Here is a 20,480-nt window from a genome sequence, read left to right as displayed (position 1 = left end):
ATGTACCCAATGAGGGTCGAGAGAGGATCAAGCATGCAGTACCACTGCCAGGGATATGATGGGAATACTACTATGGAGACTCATGCATCAATCTTCTCTGGATTCTTTTCTCCACTTTCTAGATAGTGCTAGAGGGATCACATGAAGATCTAGGGCAACATTTGGACCTGAATAAACATCAAATTAGTTAGTCATAGTGATTATGCATATCTTTTGCATTATGATAACCAGCACCTCAGGAACATCTGGGAGGGTCCAGCAATGATTAGGGGTTCAACTCAAAACAAAGTTCTCCAAGATCTTTCTTTTAAATAATGTCATGAGGTCTGTCCTTCTTAAGAAGAAGGAAGTGGGCATCCGTGCACGAACCTAAGTAGGTATGATGCTTGACGGCACCTCTACAAACCATGCAAGTGCTTGACACCAAGTTCTCAAAGATCTTAGGTCTTATTTGTTTAGATTTCTACAAGCTATGGTTTCTTCAGAAGCTTGTTTCTAATATAAACACGTCTAGACTTATTTTGGCTTCTCATGTTTCTGTAATAGTAAATATTGCTTTTGATTCTTAGAAACCATAGCCAAAAAATAGCAAAAACAAACTGTTTGAGCCACCAGAAGTGCTCAAGTCCAAACAAACATGCCTTAGTTCTTTTTTAATTCACAAGGTAAAATTTATGCAGTGACATTTAGTCTTGATGCTTGAGCTTTACAATTGAATCTCCTTCATTTTTAATCTTCACTCCAAGGCTCCAACCTTACAAATCAACTCATTTAAGCAGCAATACGCATAGTTGCCACACTGAACCTAACATATCCATTCTAGAATGTCTTTATCACTTTATTTTCCCCCTTTCCTTTTCCATTTTCTGAGATGAGAATATGTTGATTGCTAAGCCTTGATGCCATTATCAGATAAAAAGATGAAGCATGGAAACGGGGCCTCCCTTGAGAATCAGCCTGTGGAGATAAGTGCGGAGGGAAATAAAGATAGAAAAGTTCCATTTGACACCAAAATGGCCCAGGTCAACAAGACATTGAATTTATTTTTATTTTTCTCTTCTACTATATAAAACACGAGTTGATTTTCACGTCGCATTATCTCCTACTCTTCACTCATATAATAAAAACTCATAAAATTCGAATGATTTACTCACTTCTACCATCCACCTTTATCATCTAATCTCACCGTCTATTATCGGTACCTATATGAGACCTGTTTTACTAATAATAATAAATAAAAAAATTAGGAGGAAAATTAATGGATCAAACTACGATACCACTCCTGACATATTGGTTTAACGATGTTTCTATAATGTATGTACATCTTCATACCTTATGCTTGATATTATCATATTCGGTATGTTTTCATTATACCATACGAACATTTAGCTGGTTTATTTTTAGAAAGGACACAAGGAACAAGGACAAGGCACATCCATGCATGTACCTGGCCATGTAGTCATGCATTGCCTGCACAAGGGCACGGTGAAAACAATTGACACACATCTAAAGCTAAGTGCTGCAAGATTTTTCAGATACCCTTTTGCAAAATTTCAGGTGATCCATCCATCCATCCTACGAGTCAATTCCCTGAACTTCACTGAAAAGGGTCAGAAATAAAGGAGGAAACAAAAGTGAGATACATGACATCAAATCGTACCTTGGTGATCAGTGAGTAATCCAACGGCAGATTTGTATTCTCAGAGGTTGCTTTGCTTTCGTGTACCACGCTCTAGATGCATATGTACTGGATGCATATATATTAGTAGTAGCTAAAGCAATCCTTATGCTTGATTTCAGATGAAAATAATAGCATCAAGCATAAATTTAAAATATAAAAATATGGATACGTCATAGGAGTACCGTCGAACGAATATATTAAAAGTAATACCGTAGTTTGATTTCATATGTGATCCAAAAAAGAAGATATTATCCATTAATTTTCTCCTATTTTTTATTTTTATTAGTAAAAATGTCACATATACGTAGCTGGTAACAAGCCAGTGGGCTGAGGACAAATATGGATGAAAAAATGGATAAATTATTTGAATTTTAAATGCTTTTATTAGATAGGAGGATAATAGAGAAAATATATGACGTGTGAAAAAACTCGTGTTTTATATAGTAGATATATACGACGAAAGACCTATATATTACTTCATGTGTAACCATGTGTCTAGATTCTTCAGAAAAGCTCGAAGATATATCCTCTTGACAGAGCTTGATTCATCAATATCGCTGGTTGGTCGATATATTAACCCTGTTTATATAGTTTTTTTTAGCTTTCCTCTAAAAAGTCATAAGCTATCTAAACGGTTGGTTTATGTCCTAATTTCTGTGCTTTTTGGCTAGTTGAGGAAACGATTATGGCTGAAATGAACTGAAAGCTGAGAAGCAGTTTTTGGTTGGTTTTTCTGGTTTTTTGTGTGCTGAAAAGGTAAATATTTATTATAAAAATTAACAATCAAAATTTAACTGTCACAACTGATTCCTCGGGTAACCATAAGTTTTAAAGCTATAATCTATCCAAACGGGTCGTAAGTTCATCTCTAGGTCAGCAGCAAGTCGATGCATGCAGAAAAAAAGTCAGACAAGTATGTCCTCTATGGTGCGATACAAAGATTGGGTTCTACTCCGGTGGTGGGTTCGACTCATGTTGATGCCCGTAAGACCATGATTCACTTTTCATTCCTCACTGGAGATGACCTAAGTTTTGGTTGAATCTGCAGTGTTATCTTTTCGAATAAATGAATCCGGTAAAACCAGGTTTCAAATCGGATGCCCAAGACTGCCTGAAATCGAACAAACACTAGACCTTCGCCTTCCCTTTGCATTTAATTTGGGGTGCTGAGCTTGCTAATTTAGTGTACAACCCTGTACTTAGTGGCCTTGGTTTGGTCAGGAGACTAGTTAACTTTTAAGCCTATAATATTAGTAGGTGGTTAGGGAACAAACAAAGCCAAGAATCCGTTCAAGAGAAACGGAGAAACACAGGACAAAGAGATTGTACCTCTCATGGGGAGGTGTTCCATTTTTCAATAGAAAAATCCAGGTCTGCAGTACCATGTCACTGTGATATTCCTGTGTTGTTTCTTACTGGTGTTGTGTTGCCTTGGTGGAAGAACATTGGAAAACTGATGTGGGTAAGCCTTCTCATTGTTGCTTTCTCTTCTGAAGAATCTTGTCAACTTTCTAGACATTGGGCTCTGCAAATCATGCTGGACTCAAAATAGTATCTACTCATTAAAAAAAGATATGAAAAGGAAAAAGATAGGTAGTACATAGTACTAATGTGGTAATTTTGCAAAACATAGGGGAAACAACACAATTTCTTTGGAAATCATATTTACAATGAAGGTAATGTGTTCAAACCCCATTGTAGCATTTTTCCCCTCCTAAAACGGGGTTTCCCCTTTGGTAATATGCATTTATCCAACGAAAATCAAACAATAATGTCAAAAACTGGACATACAAAAACTTGAAAAGAGTTTCAAAACCCCCTCAAATTAATACCTTTAAACTGAGTGTAAAGATACGTTAGGCAGTGCTTAAAATACCTACCCTCAAGTCCCATAGCAGCTTTCTCGGACTGTGGCCAATCTACTTAAGAAAACATTTTAGATCAGTTTGCTTTGTAAGCTTGAATCCACCAAGATTTGGGCCTAGATTTGACTAAACAAGCTGTGAAATTGGATTTTGGTACCATCATTTGATTCTTGCCTCTTTTTTTCTCATCACCTTTCCCCTTTCCATCTCCAATCAATCCATTCTTTTAAGGTCCCTAGAGACCGTTCTAAGCACGTAGATTAACTGATTAAGAAGGTACAAAGGTGTTTTTTTAATCAAAGCTCTCCATGCATCTTTGAAAGGCTTAAATATTGGCCTCTCCGAGTAATTATTAAACCTGGTGAGGTGCTCTAAGACTCATTAGTGGCTTGAAAAGTGCCTTTCTAAGCCACCACCTCCATGCTAATGCAACCGTAAGTCACAAATTATGATATGTTCTTATTCAAATACTAACAATATATTTGAAAGGTAAAAACACATATTTTGAAAAAAAATCACCTTATGCACATAATTAAGGCCTAGTCAGAAACAACAAACTAGATGGAGTTGGTCCATTCCAACATCTTGCACTCTGGTTTCCTATGACTTGACTAGGGGAAAGTATCGAAATAGCTCATTTTTTAAAAGAAAATAAATGCACAGATTCATACTCGAAGTAGCTCATTTTCTTTCTCAAATCAGGATATGATATGCAGATGAATATATCCAAAAGATAAAGTTTTTTAATCATATAGACAATCTTTGTATTTTCTTTCTTCCCTTAATTCACAGCCACGAAATAGGAGAGCCTCATATTCATCTTCCTTCTCTTCCTCCTCCTTTTTCCTTTCTTTTTCCTCTTTCTCTTCTTCTTTCTTTTCCATGCTAAGAATTGAAGGGACCCCGTTGGATCTGTCACGGCTTACAATCAAATGTCGTCCACTTTTTTTTCCTACAAAGAAGAATTTTCATGTGACATCTTGAGACTGTCTTCAATGCATATCAACAGAGACAGCAGTTTGACATTCCTCTTTGACATGCAACGAATTTATTATTATTCTGCATTATTCTAGCAAATAGAATATTCTAGTCTTGCAATTGGAGTATTTATTCTTTGCAAATTGCCCATTGGCCAAGCTTCATACCGATCGGCCGGCATACGTATATGCCACGTTGCTGTCATTATCCATCACTTGACAATGAAGAAGGTTTGGAGCCTATAATTATTGTATATCTTGTTTGTTGTACTCTCTCAGATCATAAATACACGACATTTTAGATAAGATCTAATCAAACTTTTAAAACTTTAACCATCAATTACTTTATAAATATATTCTAGTTAAAAATAATAGTCAAAAGTATGTATCGATGATCACAATATATCTAAAATATCAAGTATTTTTTACTGAAGGGAGTAATTCATCTAAACTAAGTGCTGCATAATAGCATGTTACATTCATTTTGCATGTGAGGTTGTGAGGCTAATTAGTGGGGCAACAAGGCATGTAATTTTTTTTGTCTCATTTGTTGAGTATGGCTTATATACATGATACTATTTCTAATACATAGTTTTCAAACTCTATAACCCAAGATATTTATGTATTGACAACTTTTGCAATCCAAACGGGGACATATAAGGAAAAAAAAAATACCATACAGAAAGGCTCAACATGATTCAACTCTCTAGGTGCCGTAGTCATTTTTTTTTCATATAGGCGTCGTAGTCATCTTGTCAAATCTCATATGTCTCTTTCGGATCCATATCTTCTGACTTTGCTTCGGCAAAGTCACATGTGGTACAGTAATTCGTGAGTGCGTGAACTATAGTAGTACTGTATCACTAAAATTCTGACCATACATTCGTGATCTGGCGGTCGAGTAAACGCGAACTACAAATTACTGTAGCACCTAGCAAAATAAGAGGATATGGATCCCTCTCTTTATGGGCCATTACGGTTGTTTTCTTGGCGTGATTTGTAGCTTGTTTTCTTGGTGTGATTTGTAGCGCTCCACTTCAATATACGCTCAAGTCGGTGATTTACCCTCCGTTAATTCGTCGAGAAAAAATAAATCAAATGACGCTTCCATACGCAACTATTGCAGCAAATTGTAATAAACAACTATATAAAAAGACAATGCAATTCATATTGCTACGCTACTCTATCATACTAACGCATCTAAAATTTATATCTTTCTTCAAAGCACAGCAAAACGTCGCAGAAGCTTACAATCATTCCTTGGCTGCAACAAGAGGATCGCACTAGCTTAAGCTGTTTAATCAGCACAGCCAGGCTTGCAGACGCTTAGTTAATTGAATTAATCAGCTGATTAATCCTCTCACATGACGCTGCAGGCGTTGGCGTTCTCCTCGCTGAACATATAGTACGACCCCGGCGGCGCCGACACCGGCGCCGTCGAGTAGAAGTACCCGCCGTTACCGCCGCCTTCTGTGTACGCCGCGCCGACCATCGGGTGGTAGTACGCGCTGCTCCGGAGCGCCGAGCTCGGGTGTGCTGTGCTGTAGCTCACGACGTACGCCGGCGAGTGCCCCCCGGGGGAGTAGTACCCCGGGTAGCTCGTCGCCGGCGGCGGGGGGTACGGCCCGTTGTCGACGACGACGAGTGGGCCGGCGTTTCCGGCGACGGGCTTCGTTGGCGCGTCCGGCGGGTGGACCTCCACGATTGCACCGGCGCCGTCTCCATTCGCATTGTCGTTGCCGCCTTTCTTGCCTTTCTTCTTGCCGCCGCCAAAGCCACCGCCGCTGCCGTTGCCGGCGGGCGCGACGGGCTGCATGCCGTGCGGCGTCATGGCGAAAGGGGCCACCTTGCCGGCACCGCCTTCGTGCGCGTCCCCGGCGCCAGGGGAGCCATTGCCGCCGCCGCCTTCAGGCTTGTCATGCTCGCCGTCGGACGCCTCATCGCACGAGCCATCGTGGTCTTGCTTCTCCGGTGGGCAGGGGCCGCTGCCGCCCTCCGCCGGCGCAGGCGCCGGCCCAGCGGGCTTGTTGTTTGCGAGGTTCTTGCTCTTGCTCTTCTTTTTCTTCTTCTTCTTGCCTCCGCTGCCGGGGCCGCCGCCCGGCGGGTTGGCGGCGACCGGGGGAGCGGGCTCCGGCCACGGCTCGGCGTGCTTGCCAGTCTTGAGGAGCTTCTTGACGAGCGCGTCCGTGGAGACATTGCCGATGACCACCACCTTCTGGTGCTGCATGTCTATGTCCGTCTTGTACACCCCTGTCAGGAGTTGATCCATCAGTGCAACAAAAATTAGCCACAGCATTATGTCATTGGAGAAGATCATGCAATAATAATAATTTGCATGCACATAATGTTGAACAAAATTTGCGGTGAAGGGCAGATATTTTTCGGGGGGTTAGTGAGGGAAACAGGGGAGGAGTGGAGAAAATGGGAAATCGGCAAAAAAAAGATTGAGGAAAATTGTCAAAAATATGAAATTGTTCATGCAGGTAAGAGAAATGTTTGGAATAGGAGAAGGTTGTTTGGCGATTAATTTCATGTGATGAACATCAGTGAGGATTGACGAGCTGCGAATCGCCGAGAGAAAATGGGAAATAGCATTCTTGGGAATGAGATGCTTCTTACTACATTTCTCACTAGTTCAGTAGTGAGTAGTGATCAAACACTAAATCTCTATTCATTAAGGAAATTAAACATAAAAATTTAAGAAATAAAGTTTTTTTTCAGAAATAGCAGAAGCTCTGTTCTATAAGGAGCAGAGCTTGACTCTTCTTCTGCATCCTTTCAGTCAATTAAAACCTTTTATTCAGTAGACGAAACAGGGGGAGCCTTCATGAACACAAAATGAACTATCCTTCTGATTTCAGAAACGTATGCGCGAAAAGGAGTTCCAATCGAAGTCCTTTTACTCAAAAAAGATCAAAACGAGGACGGAAAGTAAACGCTGGATTTAGGCAGCACTGACAAATACTTACTCAGACTATTTTTTCAAGTTTCCAAAATCCGTTTTAGCGATAAAGACTTATCGAAGGTTTGAAAACTGAAACTTGAAAGTGTTCTTTTAGTTTCTTTTGCCATCTAACAGTACCTTCTATGCTGTGTAGCACCTTCTTGACCTTCTTCTTGCAGCCCTCGCAGTGGATGCTAACCTTCAAAGCCAAAGTCTGATAATAACCGTACAAGGAACAAACAGCGCAGCCAGAAGCCCAGAACCAAGAAAACATCATGAGCATCTGCGTACAAGGACGCAAAAGAAACGAGCAGGTCTGAACTATGAAGTGCTTACCTGGTACCTGAGTGGCTCTGGGCCTTCTTCAGCAGCTGCCATGGCTGAGCAGAGAGAGGGGAAGCTTGATGGGGATGGAAGGAGGTGGGAGGAGGCGGGAGGAAGAAGAAGAGGGAGTGAGGGAAGGGGGAGAGCAGAGCACCAAGAGGGGGCAGAAGAAAGTGGCAGTGTTTGGTCCTGAGGAGGGGCAGGACGACTAAATAGCATCAGAGAACAGGAGGGAACAATCAGGAGGGAACAATTCCATAGGTTTTATCTGGCCTTTAATTTTCCCCATTTTTGTTTTCTTTTTTGGTGTGGTATGGAATTGATGAGGTAATTGTTCCCTACATTTGATGGGTGCAAGATGCCCATGTTTGTGCTCATAGCAAGACCAAGCATGTTTACTCATCTCTGAAATTAAGCATGCATGTTTAGTATGCTAGTAAGTTTTCAAGTAATCGTTCTGCATTATTCAGCTCGCAAACTAATATTTTTATGATGCAAGTATATGAAAAATTTTAGGAGAAGCTTCTAATATGTTTGAGAAAAAAAATCAGACCCCTTTGTAACAAAGGTAAATCAAACGAATTTAGTAGGGTTCCAACCCTACAAGAACTCACTATATAATACATATATCCATTTGGAATAAAGGAATGCATAAAATAAAGTTCCTATGGAATGTCGAGTCCATGAGAATTTCTTGAGAATCTAGCTTGAGGTGGATCACCTAGAAAATTTCTCTGCAACTCTCTTCAAATTCCTATGTTCTCACGTATCGCATCCAAACGCTTGATTTAAAACTAACTTTACCGTGTTCTAAATTTCTACGAAAAGCAAATGTTAGGCCTCACATGGTCTAGTTTTTACCATGCATTCCAAAAAAAGCCCTTATCCTTCCAAAGGTGATTTCTACCATGATCACATGATCTAGTTTTTCTTTTTCTTTTCTTTTTTTAAGAGGAATCACATGAACTATTTTGTTTAGGAATTGGGCCGGGCCAGCGCCGCTATCACGATGGTCCCACATGTCAGTGGCATGGAACTGCTGGTTCCCCCCCTCCCCCGCCGCCTCCCGCGATTCGAAACGCAAACCCTCGTCGCCATCCCCCGCCTATTCCTCATCTCTCCCTCCCTCCCTCTCTCTCTCTCTAGAAGTCTCTAGAATCTTCTCCATCCGCCTCCCCTGCGAGCCGCGAACAGCGGCGCGGACAGAAGTTGGGGTCTCGCCGGGAGACCTCCGGATCCACCGGTAATTTCGCGCCGCTCCTAAAGATCTCGATTCGAATCGCGTCGGGGTTTCGCGGGATCTGGTGTGGCTTCGCTGATTTCTGGAACCCCTGTCGAGGCGGCCCGCGCGAGGGGTTCCGGGCCCGCCATGGAGCCCGGCGCCGTCGGGAGCGACGTGTCCGCCGACGGCCTCATCGCCGAGCTGCTCGACATGGGCTTCGAGTTCGACGACATCAGCGCGGCCGTCGGCGTCGTCGGCCCGCGCCGCGCGGAGGTGCTCGAGCTCGTTCTGGGCGTGTCCGGCGCGTCGCAGGCGAGGCAAACAAGGGGAGTGGCAGGCCATCCCGCCTCGTCTACAGCGCAGCGGCAGCCACCTGGGAAGGGGACGAAATCGAGTAACCCTAGGGAAAGGTTTAGGCAGTCCAGCATTACCGATCATCTTGCCTCAGCCGGAGTCAGTAGAAAGGAGTCTGGTCGTGATAGTGAAGCAAGCACTTCGTTTCCTTGTTCATCAGCTCCCATTGATCCCAGGGTGCCAGTCGGTGTTGATATTTGTTCCAATCTGGGACCTGAGTCACAGTCTTTGGTTGAGAACTCGAGAGGAGAGTTTGACCAGAGGGACAAAATTAGTGCTGTTTTGCAAAAGCATTTTGGATTTTCCTGCCTTAAAGATTTCCAAAAGGAAGCTTTGGATGCTTGGTTCGCTCACAAGGATTGCCTTGTTCTAGCAGCAACAGGCTCAGGTATGATTGTTTTTAACATTCTCGTATCTCTTAAGTAATTTGGATGACGTTTTCCATCATTACGCAAATAGCAGTTTGGGCCTTCTTTGCTCACATGAATGATGGGAGAATGACTCTGTACGCAGGAAAGTCCCTTTGTTTTCAGATCCCAGCTCTTTTATCTACGAAGATTGTGGTGGTGATCTCACCCTTGATAAGTCTAATGCATGATCAGTGTCTAAAACTTGCAACGCATGGGATATCAGCTTGTTTCCTCGGATCAGGGCAACCTGATAGTCATGTTGAGGGCAAAGCGATGGCTGGCATGTATAAGATTGTTTATGTTTGCCCTGAGACAATATTAAGGTTATCATTCTGCTCTGCGAATGCTAAGCTTGATTATTTTTCTTGCCATACTTATCTTTGGAACCTCTCTACATGCAGACTAATGGAACCTTTGAAGAAACTTGCAGAAAAGCCAGGGATTGCACTTTTTGCCATTGATGAGGTTCATTGTGTTTCTAAATGGGGTCACGATTTTCGACCTGACTATAGGTCTGCTCTTGTGTTTGATATCTTCTATTAAAGGTGCAAGTCGTTGTTTACCATTATTTTTTCACCGTTGTTAATTTAATGTTAAACATATACTGAGGTGACACTTATTTCTTTTTGTACTTAAGAGTCAACATGTGCCTTCTTTTTCCTCACAACATTTTATAACTCTTGTATTTAAAATTTATGTATTCTTTCTTTTCCAACTACAGGAGACTGTCTGTGCTCCGGGAAAATTTTAATTCAAGCAAATTGAAGTTCTTGAAGCATGATATTCCTTTGATGGCATTGACTGCTACTGCAACTGTTCCCGTACGAGAAGATATTGTCAAGTCCTTGAAAATGTCTGTTGATACAGCGATTGTATTGACATCTTTTCTCCGGCCAAATCTCCGGTTTAATGTGAGTCAAAGTTGTATTCTGCTTGTTTTCCTTTTCATGCTCTGCTTACAAGATGCAATTACAGTATGTGCAGGACATTGTACTGTGATATGCTGTATGGAGCTACATGAAATACCATATCAAACTGCAGACTTTGAATTCCTTGTCCTTACTAAGTTACATGCAGAATAGTAAGATGGTTGAGATTGTTGAAATATGTTACCACACTTTCTCTCAAAATGTTGAAGTAGGATGGTTGGTGCATCAAACTCTGTATTTTACCAGAGCCAAAGGTCCAAAGTTTGAGGCCTGGCTAACACAGTATAAGAAAAAAAAGGTACCTGCCGCCCACTTTGAGTCCACATCACAGGGCTGAGCCTGCACATTAGAGGGGGGAGGAGAGGGGAGGGATGTATTGTCAACTTGGAGTAGTATAACACATTAAAACATGGACATAGAAATATCATCATCTGGAGCTACGCAGACAGAATATGTAACTTGTTATTATTTTGTGCATTGCCTTGCTCTAAGTTCATATATGCAAGTGTGCCTACTGAACTGATTATCTTATGCTATTCTGTGCTAAGCTGTGCTTCATACGATCTTACCTCCCCTCCCCTTCTCATTTCTGTTTTCAGGTAAAGCACAGTAAAACCTCTGCTTCATCATATGGAAAGGACTTCCAAGAACTGATAGGGACATATAATTCTTCAAGGAATACTAAGGGGAAAGGCCAGAAAATTCTTCATGGAAATGACCCTGAGATTGAAAACAGTTCATATGAGTCTCTGAATGATAGCACATCAGATGATGAAGATGAAGATGCTGATTCTGCAAGCCGTGCGGATAAGAATGTTGGAAAGACTAGAACTGGCACAACTCTGGTAAAAGAAAATGCTGAAAATGAGTTGGATCTGTATCCAGGAGTAGATGATTTTGATGGTAATGGACTAAAAAGCGATTAAGTTTGTATTATTACTTTCTTTTGAGTGGACACTGGACAGTTTCAAAATTGTCCTTATTTTCAAAATTGTCGTTTTTTTGAGTGTGTAAGATCCTTTCATTGATACTTCAGTTTCTCTTGTAGTTTCATGCGGAGAGTTCCTTGAATGCTCACAACCTGAAAACTCTGCATTGCCTGCACAACCCAATGGGACCAGTACCTCAGAATGTTTGGATCAAGGTCCTACAATTGTTTATGTACCCACAAGGAAAGAAACTGTTGAACTAGCTAGCTACCTTTGTAAATCTGGCCTCAGAGCTGCAGCATATAATGCAAAGGTATTCATCTTAGTTTTTTTGTGTCGGAAAGGAAATTAACCTTTTTTAATAAAAAGATAAATCAATAGGTGTGGACTATTTACAAATACATGCTAATTTTGTAGAAGCTAATAACTTCTTTCAGTTAATTGTTTGCAAATTGCAGTACTCTTGAATATTGATGAGAGTATTGCTTATCTTTATATTGGCAGTCCTGTATTTTGTTTTAAGCTATCTGACACTCCTTTTCAGATGCCTAAGTCACATTTGAGGCAGGTGCATCAGCAGTTCCATTGCAATGACTTAGAGGTAGTAACTGCTATCTCCATTTATTAGTATTTTGTCCCAGATATGACTGGGATACACTATGGAAAGGACACCTCTTCATTTCTAGATACGATTTCTACGTGCTCATCTGCTGTGTGCAAATTTATTTTTAGGCAGCATTGCGCATTATAGAGAGCTTTGTATTTCAACTATAGATCCCGAAGTAGTAAATGATTTATGCGTAAATTTCTTATTTACTCTCTTGTTCAGACTTCAGATATGGGGTAACTTATTATTCATAAGATGCAACCTTTTTTAGAATCAAATGAATAGAGATTACTTGGCATGAGATGCAGTTGGCATGGATATGGCTAAGTGTTATTGTCCTGTTAAATCCACACCCATATATATGGAATTGATACTTGCTGGTACTTACTACCAGTTTCTTTCTATATGGTTTAACAGCTTATATGCTTCCTATTGCCATGTTCACAACGTCCTTAACTAGGCTGTGCCAATCCTTGAGAAAATGACTTGAATTAAAATGATAAATGTCCTAAATCCTGAAGTTACATGGCCCATGCTTCAGTATACTTCAGTATTTATGGAAGCTTCACTATATGTAGTCAGCTTTATAAGTTCTTGCTTTGTAGTTCTTGTACTATTACTGTTTCTTGTGAAATTATCTGTATTACCAATTTACCACGCTAGAATGAACTTGATGATAGGGAATGGAGTTGAAATGTTGGTGAAATATTGTTTCTATAGTTATACACTGTTTTAGCTCTTTAAAATCTCATAGTCTAGCCTTTAGTTCCTTGGGTTACGTAGGCTCAGAGCCACGTGCAAATTCACTTTTCCATATCTCCATTTGTTAAGATGATATAAAATTTCTGGCTGCTTAACTATTATTACATCAACTATTTGTCAGAAGGACGAGTAAACTAATGTAAACCTTTCGAAGTCATGCCAGTTCTCTGTATTTGCTCTATGTCTGCCACACTTTGTTGAACCCTTCAGTCCTTTCCCCCCAATTCTAATGATGTTGTCCTCTCTGTATAGGTTGTGGTGGCTACCATAGCATTTGGCATGGGAATTGACAAATCAAATGTCAGGAGGATTATTCACTATGGTTTCCCGCAGGTTAGCCTAACCTTTGGTACTTCTGTACTTCCTTCCAGAAATGGTTTTGCTGTCCACATTAGTGTCTGGCCCTATTTGGCAAAAGTGCATGATATATTTTTCTGTTCCAATATAGACAGAAGCATATTCCTTTTCAAACTTAATTACAAACATATCTAGAAGGCCCTTATGCATCCAAAGACTTGCTCTGCATGTGTTGTCAGACAGGACGACACACTGAAGTACTGAACTTGTAAATGTGTGCATCCAAGCTAGGCATTTACAGTAGTGGCAAAGGGAGTTACCTCAGTGCAATATGTAAATTGTGGGAGTTGACTATTACATATTTTTTGGCTTGCTATTTTTGGTTGGTAGGGGTGCATATTGCTGCATATACTAACAATGTTATTTTTTTAAACAAATATGCTAACAAGGTTTAGTGCCAGACTGATGGTTTGGAATACGGATCTAGTATCATGCAGAAACATTATGACTTGACTACTGATGTTCCCTTAGAATTCAGAATTTGAGATGCAGCCCATGTTGGATTAACCTTTCTTTATGCTTATTCATTTTTATCTTCTGTCTTACTTCTATTAGTCCTTAATTGATTGATACAGAGTTTAGAAGCATATTACCAAGAAGCGGGCCGTGCTGGTAGAGATGGGAAGTTGTCAGACTGCAGTGAGTTGTCATATTTTAGACTTGTTATAATTTTCTTACCCATGATGTTGCTTGGTTCGCTTTTGGACTTTGTGAAGAAAATGATGAATCGTACGCTAATTGAGAGCTGTACATGTATCATTTATGCTTACATGTAACTATTACTGACAAAGCCTTCAGGCATCATAGTATCATACTGTAATGACAATGGGCTTCCTAAGAAAAAGTATTTTGACCTAAAAACCTTGGTGCTGGTTTGTACCATAAGCCTGCTAACACTGATCAAAGCAAGTTTTTTCAAATCTTAGAAAATCGTTGCTACAGGACAGTCTAGTTTCCTATTGGTGAGCTCAATCGCCAAAAGGTACTAGCTTGTTTGATTTAAGACATGTCCTAGATGATAGCTCGTGCTGGAGCATCTCTTCTTGAAAATGCATCTAGGCCTCCTATGTGGGTTTTGGTTAATTGATGACAAATGATTAAGGGATTAATAGGTTTGTTGAAGTTATGAACATGCTTTTAAGTCTCTTTGGATAAGTTAAGAGATGTTGGTGTCCCTTAACAAAAAAAGAGAAGCGACATGTAGTTACTCAATAGACCTTACTTCATTTTTATTTTAAATTTGAGTTCAGGATAGCCGTACTATCAAAGATGAATACGTGTTAATAGTCTTGAAGGTGTCTCAGTGCTCAAAAAATCTTTTTAAAACCGAAAGTTGAGAGATACAATCACCCACGGACACCGGGAAAAAGACTTAGGTTGTCTGAGCCCGAAGTCTCCGGGTTAGCCTGGATACTCCGGACTCTGATCAGTAGATTGAGAGCTCAACCCGGAGTCTCCGGGTTAGCCCGGATACTCCGGAGTCTGGTATGTGGCCGGAGTCTCCTGGTGAGACTCTAAGCCAGAGTCTCGGGTAGGCTTTAAGTGCTTAACCTGGAATCTCCAGGTTGGCTCAGATACTTCGGGATCTGGTGTTTTCGGACCATCCGGGCAAGCTCCGGATAGTAGTTCTGCCTGTGTGCCCATGTGTTACCCGGAGTCTCCAGGTGAACCCGGATACTTCGGGTCAGTACAAAATGCATAGTAACGGCTAGTTTTTTTAAGTGGGCTATAAATACCCCTCACCTCCTCCTTCATTTGCTGCTGAACAACTCGTGGACAAACTCACTCAATAGCCCTCCTAACTCCTCTACAACTTTGATTCTTGCAAGATTTGGAGTTTAGGGTTTGGGAAGTGAGATTGAGTGCTAGAGAGCAAAAATTCATCCTTGAGCGCTTGAGGTCATCGTCAAGCTTTCGATTTGCGTTCTTTACTTTTGGAGCTTTGAGTTCCTAGATGGCAAGACATCACCTGGAGAGCAACCAAGCTTGTGGAGTGCTCTGGGAAGTTTGTATTACCTTTTGATTTGAGTAAGAACTTTAGCTTGATGTTTGTGGTCGCTTGGGTGAGAAAAGGGTTGAGAGAGACTCGGTTCTTTGTGAGCTACTCAACGGAGACGTAGGCACTTTTTTGTGAGGTGGTCGAACTTCGGGAACAAATCCTTATCTCCTTTATTGTATTGCACATTTACTTGTTCTAGTTGATTTTTGGGGATTTTCTCGATCTTCTTGCTTGTGTGTGTGTGACTGTAAGTTGTTGGTGATAAGATGTTTAGGCATCTTTTAGAACCTGTGGTAACTTATAGACTTAATTATATTTGCTCAAAAGTTCATAATCCGGGTCTCTACTGATCAGAGTCTCTGGGTGAGACAACATAAGCCTTTTTCTCGGTGTCCGTAGGTAATTGTGTCTCTTAACTTTCGGTTCTAAAAAGATATTTGAGCATTGAGATACCTTCAAGACTATTAACACGTATCCCTCTTGATAGTACGGCTATCATGAACTCAAATTCAAAGTAAAAATGAACTAAGGCCTATTGAGTAACTACATGCCGTTTCTCTTTTCTTTTTGAGGGGCGCCAACGTCTCCAAAGGGACTTAAAGCCTGTTCATAACTTCAGCAAACTTATTAGCTCCTTAATCGTTTGTCATCAATTAGTCAAAACCCACATATGGGGTCTAGATGCACTTTCACCTACCACCTTTGACATGTCTTAAACCAGATGAGCAAAAAGTACATTTTCCCGATTGAGCTGGCCAATAGGAAGGTAGACTGTCCTGTAGCAATTGTTTTCTAAGATTTGAAAAAACTTGATTTGAATTAATCAAAGGTTGGCTAGGCTTGGAACAAGAACCAAGAGAAGAACTCGATCTCTGAGGGATAGAGCAAGAAAAAGCGTCAATCTTGATAGCATGAGGAAAGACATACGGATTGGATTTCTTGATTGGAGAAGGAAGGACTAAACGATGAACAAACAAAACTTGTTTTGGTGGAAAGGATTTCTTCTTTTTCCCATATGACACTAGAGTCCATTGCTTATCTTCTTTTTTCGATCCAAATTCTTTCATCCCACCTCCAATCAGCCCCACCATCTCTCCAGAGATGAAAATAAACATCAAAATACTTGGAAATCACTCTTCTCAAAGCATAAACAAGCAATCCCACCTTCTTAAGATGCAACAGAGAATCTAAAGTGCCTTTTTGATTCAAGTCTGACATGAAAACCCACCAGAGAACCACTAAGAATATAATGCAGAGCAAGACTCACATAATCCTCTGAAAGACGAAAAGTAAAACAACGAAACACCACAAGAAGAAAGAAACAACCATGCACCGAGGAAGAAGGGTGATGTACCAACGAATTGAAGCGCTCAAGCACTTCCGCTTGGAAACGCTTACCAGGAGCTAGATCTCAGTCCGGAGGGACTAGCTGCCGATCGCCTTCCATTGGTTCCAAGAACCAGCTTAGCAGTTTTCATGATCGCTGAGAGAGACGGTGTAGATCGCAGCAAGGGAGGCAGCAATCAGTACGGTGGAGGTGGAGAAGGCTAGGGCATGCGCAGTCACAAGAGCAGGGGGGGGGGGTTGTTGGCGAGAGCCATGTTGGTAGCTGAAGCTGTTGATGTCAGTAGATTTTAATGGACCTTCATACTTAAAATTCCCTGCTGTACATTTGTCTCCTTATCGAAAGTATACCTTAGAAACCAGAGCCTTGCTTCATTTCCTCCCTGCACTGCTGTCATTTTTTCCCCAATATTGTCTGCAGTTCTGTATTGTAATCTTTTGAGAGCACCAACACTCCTTCCCAATAAGAGAAGCGAGGAACAGACAAAGGTGGCATATAGAATGCTACGTGATTGCTTTCAGTATGTCTCTAACTATAATTTCAAACTCTGGTGATGGCATAACATGTATACTGAATACTTAACCATTTTTTTTTGGTTGCAGCTATGCTTTGAACACTTCAACATGTAGAGCCAAAATATTGGTGAAGTACTTCGGCGAGGAATTTGGTCCTGATGGATGTCGCGTGTACTTTTCCACTTACTCCATGTCTCTTATTATACGAAGCAACAACATGCTTGCAGTTTAATGTGAAACTGGTATTCTTAATGGCATCCATTATTTTTTTCATTAGTATATCTGATCCTCACTTTTGACCTCAGGTGTGACGTATGTATTAATGGCCCTCAGATGCATGATTTCAAGGAAGAAGCGGTTGTGCTCATGAATGTGCTCCAGGGTCAAAGTGTGAGTATCCAGTGTAATTTGGTTGACCATATACTATTCTAGTACAGAAGTGTTAATGAATGTGATGTCCATTACAAAATTTATCTGCTCACAGATATTTAGTAGCATATAAAAAACTTAAATTACATAAGGTCTACAACTGCCAGGTTATGTAACTAATAAAAGGAACATACATACAAAGTGATCCACTGTTAGATGATATATGAGGAAGCATTCCTACTAATGTTGTTATTTGCTAACTTACTATGGGTAGATAGGCACAAGATACAATTTCAGGGTGCACATGCAAGATTTTTCACATTTTCCTTCTTATATTTTACTCAGTTTCATCCACACTGCCTTTCTCATGGGACGTCTTTGAATATGAAACTATTTCGATAAGTGAATTGAGCTACTTTTGATCTCTGCAGCATAAATTTTGGTTACTAATTCCGTTTGCATCTTTTGAGCCATTCAATATTGTTGTAAATGCATGTAAATCTTGTGATACAGGGACACGAAACTGAAGACAGGATTTGCAGTAGTGTACCCTGTTATAGATCTGGAAGGAGAATGTTTGGTGAGGCACCTAATTTCAGAATGGTTGTCAGTTATATAAGGGAAAAGGTTTGTTCTAATGCCTTCCCATCTTTTATTTCTGAAACTAATGGAACTGAGCAGTAAATAAGGAGTTCTAGTCTTATTTAGCATGGACTGTAGATTGATAAAGGTTGTATTTAGTAACATAAATACTTGAATCATTGTTTCGCTTATCATTTTTCATTATGATCATATAGTTGCTTAGTTGCAATGATCAAAACTGTTATTGTGATTAAATATTATTTATAGCTTCCTAGATTTGCTGCAACTGACAAGGTATGGTGGCAAGGTCTTGCTCGTATATTAGAAGGCATGGGATACATACGGGAAGCAGCTGAAACTGTAAGCAACTTACTCTTGTAGTTTCTTGCAATTTGTAATTCAATACTGTTGTGATGCTTACTATGATATTGTAAATCATATTTTTAGTTGGATCTTTTGGGTTTGATCTCTAGCCTACCCCAACTTGCTTGGGACAAAGGCTTTGTTGTTGTTGTTGTGATGCCTATTATGATATTGTTCTGTTCCTTGGCTTTTTTAGATTTTTGACATATTTTTAGAAGGGCAGCTTGGGATCCAAGTAGGAACAGTGAAAATTTCAATTTGACAGAATCTGACACATGATTAAAATCAGCAAGTGTTCTTCTTGTCCATCTTAAATTATTCTCTTGATCTGATCAGATTTGAAAGATGCTACCATTCTCTTCAATTTGATGTGGTAAGTAATTTCAGTTTCAGTTTACTAGTGGATCCTCTGGATCTACCACCTGAATGCAATACAGAGAATAATGCTTCTTAGTAAAAGAGCCATGTATGACCTAATATCTCTTTGCGAACAAAATTTCATGTTCTATCCAGTTACACTGTTACAGTAAAATGTTAGATGATAGAAACGTTCAACATTTGGTTACACTGTTATATACGATCCCAGTTTTCGCATTCCATTTTAAAAAAAAATGCGCAGACATCTGGCAGTTTTGGTTGCATTTGTTTTTAATATTCCATACCCAGATACCGGAGCATATCTCTCAAAACATGAATATATACTAGCGCTATTTCTTGATTTTGATTCTTAGTTTCTTGCATCCTCATTCACCATTATTTAGAATTTAGTGATGGGGCGGCTGGGCACATCACATGCGCATGTGCTCACAGAGTATATTCCCGATGGTTTGACACTGCATTTGCTTTAATCATCCTGAGTAGTTCATGTGCCACAAGAGCCAGAAGCCCAGAACCCATGAACTGATAGAAAAACTTTGTTGGCCGCAAACATTATCTTTTATCTCTCAACTTATAATGGATTTGCTTGCAGCCTCGTGTTTTAATCCAGTACCCGGAGCTGACAGAAGACGGATTAAAATTTTTGAGTTCACAGTCAGAGGAAGCTCTGTATGCGTACCCTGATGCGGCGATGTTATTGGCGACGAATGACCCAGAACCCTTCTCTACTTTCTCAGAATGGGGCAGGGGTTGGGCAGATCCTGAGATACGTCGCCAGCGTCTTGCAGGCAAGAAAACTGGGAGAAGTAAAAGAAAGAGGCGTTCTCGGCAGCACCCAACGGGTTTCACCACTGCAAAGGAAAGACTGGCTGCAATACTCTCGAAGCGGAGAAGGTGATGTGAAGAGTGGTGAGATCATGCGGTAACAGAATTATTCATCTAGGTTTCATGCGAAATTAACCCAGTCAGCTCTGGTTGCAGTTTTCTTTTCGCGGCCAGTAGGGTAGGACGCAGGTTCTAGTTTATAAGATTTACATGATTGCAATTATCGCCATAGTTTGTAAGATCACTTGGATTTTAATTACCCGTAAGTGTCTACTAGTCAGTTCTTTTTTTATCTATTTTTCTTTGGCCTTTAGTTTCTAAGCAGAGGAGCCTTATGATGTAAACCATGATGTATAAATGAGGATGACTAACACAGTTTTGGCCATCTGAACATCGAGGTACTCTGAACAGTTCCTTACAGATTTTCTATATGTTTTTTAAAAGGAAATCCTTATTAACTAATATCGTTACACCAGTACAACACAAGTAACAAATTTTTCTATATGCGAATTGAAAGAATTCAATGTACAAATATCATTTGCCTACAGGCTACAGCTGATTCATATCAACAGTGAGCAAGTCTCATCTCATCAGTTCTCACATCAAATCGGTAAGGCTGGTCGATTTTCCGTCCATTCGTTTACACCACTGACTCAGCACCCTGTTTCTGGACGACTCATGGACATCGATCTGGTTGCAAACTGGAACTTGTTTTCCTCAACGGATGGTCCTTGTGATTCCAA

At 40.5% G+C, this 20,480-nt stretch overlaps 2 protein-coding genes across 3 annotated transcripts; one reads left to right on the top strand and one right to left on the bottom strand.

The window, feature by feature from the left end:
- Positions 1-5,672: 5,672 nt before the first annotated feature.
- Positions 5,673-8,211, bottom strand: LOC133884243 (heavy metal-associated isoprenylated plant protein 35-like). The gene is made up of 3 exons (XM_062323592.1): positions 7,804-8,211; positions 7,606-7,681; positions 5,673-6,773 (listed from the first exon to the last, which is right to left on the bottom strand). Exons 1-3 carry the CDS (start codon positions 8,008-8,010, stop codon positions 5,884-5,886), a joined length of 1,173 nt encoding a protein of 390 aa, XP_062179576.1. The 5' UTR covers positions 8,011-8,211; the 3' UTR covers positions 5,673-5,883.
- Positions 8,212-8,882: 671 nt separating this feature from the next.
- LOC133884877 (ATP-dependent DNA helicase Q-like SIM) lies at positions 8,883-20,157 on the top strand. 2 transcript variants are annotated; one of them, XR_009903178.1, is made up of 15 exons: positions 8,883-9,755; positions 9,881-10,100; positions 10,179-10,289; positions 10,499-10,688; positions 11,306-11,609; positions 11,755-11,948; positions 12,180-12,236; positions 13,257-13,337; positions 13,937-14,000; positions 17,126-17,225; positions 17,308-17,391; positions 17,526-17,610; positions 18,103-18,216; positions 18,447-18,531; positions 19,505-19,650. XR_009903178.1 is itself a non-coding variant. In XM_062324456.1 (15 exons), exons 1-15 carry the CDS (start codon positions 9,161-9,163, stop codon positions 19,808-19,810), a joined length of 2,598 nt encoding a protein of 865 aa, XP_062180440.1. In that variant the 5' UTR covers positions 8,883-9,160; the 3' UTR covers positions 19,811-20,157. The 2 variants fall into 2 exon arrangements, 1 of the variants encoding a protein (XP_062180440.1); XM_062324456.1 differs by having other exon boundaries at positions 18,439-18,531; positions 19,505-20,157.
- Positions 20,158-20,480: the final 323 nt, after the last annotated feature.

This window comes from Phragmites australis, chromosome 11 (genome assembly GCF_958298935.1).
Source record: "Phragmites australis chromosome 11, lpPhrAust1.1, whole genome shotgun sequence".
NCBI classification, from domain to species: Eukaryota; Viridiplantae; Streptophyta; class Magnoliopsida; order Poales; family Poaceae; genus Phragmites; species Phragmites australis.
Note: the sequence above shows the minus strand (reverse complement) of the source record. Positions and strands in the feature narration are given on the sequence as shown.